The following is a 2,907-nucleotide window of genomic DNA, read 5'->3' as shown; positions in this document are numbered from 1 at the left end:
TACATACATGCATATATATTCACACACGCACGCACACGCACACACACACACACACACACACACACACACACACACACACATATATATATATATATATATATATATGTATATGTATACAAACATGTATATATATATATATATATATATATATATATATATATATATATATATATATATATATATATGCAGTAATACACACACGCGCCTGTATATATATATATATATATATATAAATATATATATTATACGTATATACATATATATATATATATATACATATATATATATATATATATATATGTGTGTGTATATATATATATAGGTATGTATATGTATGTATATGTGTGTGGGTAAATATAAGGACATTAATTAATTGCACCATTCTTAGTAAAGAAAAATATTTCCATATATACGCGCAAAAATTATCTCCTTTTTTAATGGCATTAAAATCTATATTTTCTTTTGGACAACGTTTCTTCCCCAAGGTATTACAATCCGCTGGCGTCGAAAACCCTGAAATGAATAAGTAAACATTTTTATTATTAGTTAATGAACATATCGTATCGCACTGATATTTACATAAAATAGGGTAAAATAAAAAATAAAAGTTGTCTCTAAATATAACTGAACAGAAGGTATTCAAGGAGAACAATACTATTATGATATTGAAATACTTATATTTTATTATTTGCATAATTATATAATGTAGCAATGGAATTTTTCAGTAATAACTTCAGTTTTACTGAACGAATACTTTTCTTCCGAATGCTTAGAACTACGGAGTTTTGTTAAATTTCATCGAACTAATCTAATCTCATATCTACTTCTCTCGTGGATTTTGTCCCCTGCATATTTCAATTTCGCACGGAGCTTTATATGTTGATTTATATCTACTTTAATTCTTCTACTGTATCAACTGTATTAATTCTTCAACTGTATCAACCAGAACTTAGGTATCAGGATATCAGCCATAATTTGTATCAATAGAGAGCAAAATCATGAACAAAGAATTAAGAATATATTTCAGAGCAAAAACAACAGATCGGAAGATCAGAAGAGGATACTTCGAACTGAATTTAATGTAGCATATATGTTTGTGTGTACATCCATATAAACATTTGCACAAACACACACCTATACATATGTACGCGCGTGTGTATATCTGTGTGTGTGTGTGTTTCTGTGTGTGTGTATGTGTGTTTTTGTGTGTGTGTGTGTGTGTGTGTGTGTGTGTGTGTGTGTGTGTGTGTGTGTGTGTGTGTGTAATACAGGCCGTGGTTTTTATTTCAAATATCAAACACCAATATATTCATGTCTTGAATGTTTATTTAATACAGCAATTCATTTATCTATAATCCAGTAACCTGGATTATAGATAACCTGTATATATATATAGTTCTATTTCGCTCTCTCTCTCTCTCCCTCTCTCTCTCTCTCTCTCTCTCTCTCTCTCTCTCTCTCTCTCTCTCTCTCTCTCTCTCTCTCTCGCTATATGTGCCAGTTGCGTACTAGGTTCAATCTGAACGATGGCCCCCTAATTTCGAGCCGTGTGCCTAGAGTAGAGAATAAAATAATTATATTTCTTTATATTCAACACCTTGCTTAGTTCTCTAAAATCGCACATTAGTTTTAGCATTCTAGCGATGTCATTGAACCACTTCATAAAGTTCCTACCACAGAAGGAATAAAACTCATATAAAAACATATATAATGAACAACAGAAAAATAAAAGATCAAAAAATATTTTAGCATACGCCTAGAAGAAGAGGTACATAAAACAGAAAATCATACATGGCATAAGAATAGAGCAGAAAAAGTCAACCAGTCATTTATATGTAGACAGTTACATGATATCAACACAAACATGTGAATATATATATATATATATATATATATATATATATATATATATATATATATATATATATATATATATATATATATATATATATATATATATATATATATATATATATGTATATATATATATATATGTATATATATATATATATATACGTATATATATATATATATATATATATATATATATATATATATATATATATGTATGTATGTATGTATATATATATATATATATATATATATATATGTGTGTGTGTGTGTGTGTGTGTGTATACATGTATACATACATATATATGCGTGTGTGTGTGTGTGTGTGTGTATGCATGTATACAGAGAGAAGGAGATACATATATGTGCGTGTGTGTGTGTTTATATTTGTAATGCAACATTCCTACCTTCACAGACGTCATTTAAAATTATTAAATGGAATGCACAAAATGTAAACACGCACGAAATGCCGCTAAGCATATTATTAACGGTTCTGCTACCCCGACGCTTTCGCAACAATATTGCTTTTGGGCTAGATGTTTGAAACAAAATAAAGAAATGTAATGAAAGAAAAGAAAGGAAAGCAACAAGGCGTGGTTGGAAAGCAGTGGACGATGGTGGGAAGGGGTTGTTTGACCACATATGTCACATAAGCCAGAACATATGGTGCTCACTGCAGCGCTCCGCAGTGATGATTGGGATGACGTTGACATGGAGAATGGGCTGCGATACTTACGTCAGCAGCCAATCCACTACACGGAACTCATTCCACCGATGGGCTGCCGTTATATCTAGATTTCGGAGGAAATATGCGAGAATAATATTACAACTGCTTGCTATTAAGGATATGTGCAAGAATGATATTATCGTTAATTAATGTTAAAGGATTAGTAACAAGAATATTGAATATTTTATCATTGGAATTTATCTGATATAAAGAATCAAATCTTCGTAGAGCGATACGACACTACACGCATATACGTATCTCATAGGTTATGTAACAGGTGGATGTCTCATTACACAATTATATATAATATATGTGGGAGTGTATGTATA

At 30.2% G+C, this 2,907-nt stretch overlaps 1 protein-coding gene across 1 annotated transcript in view; it reads right to left on the bottom strand.

The window, feature by feature from the left end:
- Positions 1 to 2,599, bottom strand: part of LOC128249749 (uncharacterized) — a 7,055-nt gene extending 4,456 nt beyond the window's left edge. Inside the window, exons 1-2 of the mRNA XM_052974188.2 lie at positions 2,259 to 2,599; positions 414 to 513 (exon numbers count right to left, since the gene is read on the bottom strand). Of these exons, the coding sequence (XP_052830148.1) occupies positions 414 to 513; positions 2,259 to 2,493 (335 nt within the window). The 5' untranslated portion in view covers positions 2,494 to 2,599. The remainder of the gene's footprint in view (positions 1 to 413; positions 514 to 2,258) is intronic.
- Positions 2,600 to 2,907: the final 308 nt, after the last annotated feature.

Source organism: Octopus bimaculoides, chromosome 18 (assembly GCF_046866305.1).
Source record: "Octopus bimaculoides isolate indiv1 chromosome 18, ASM4686630v1, whole genome shotgun sequence".
NCBI lineage: Eukaryota > Metazoa > Mollusca > Cephalopoda > Octopoda > Octopodidae > Octopus > Octopus bimaculoides.
This window is presented reverse-complemented; position numbering and strand designations above follow the sequence as displayed.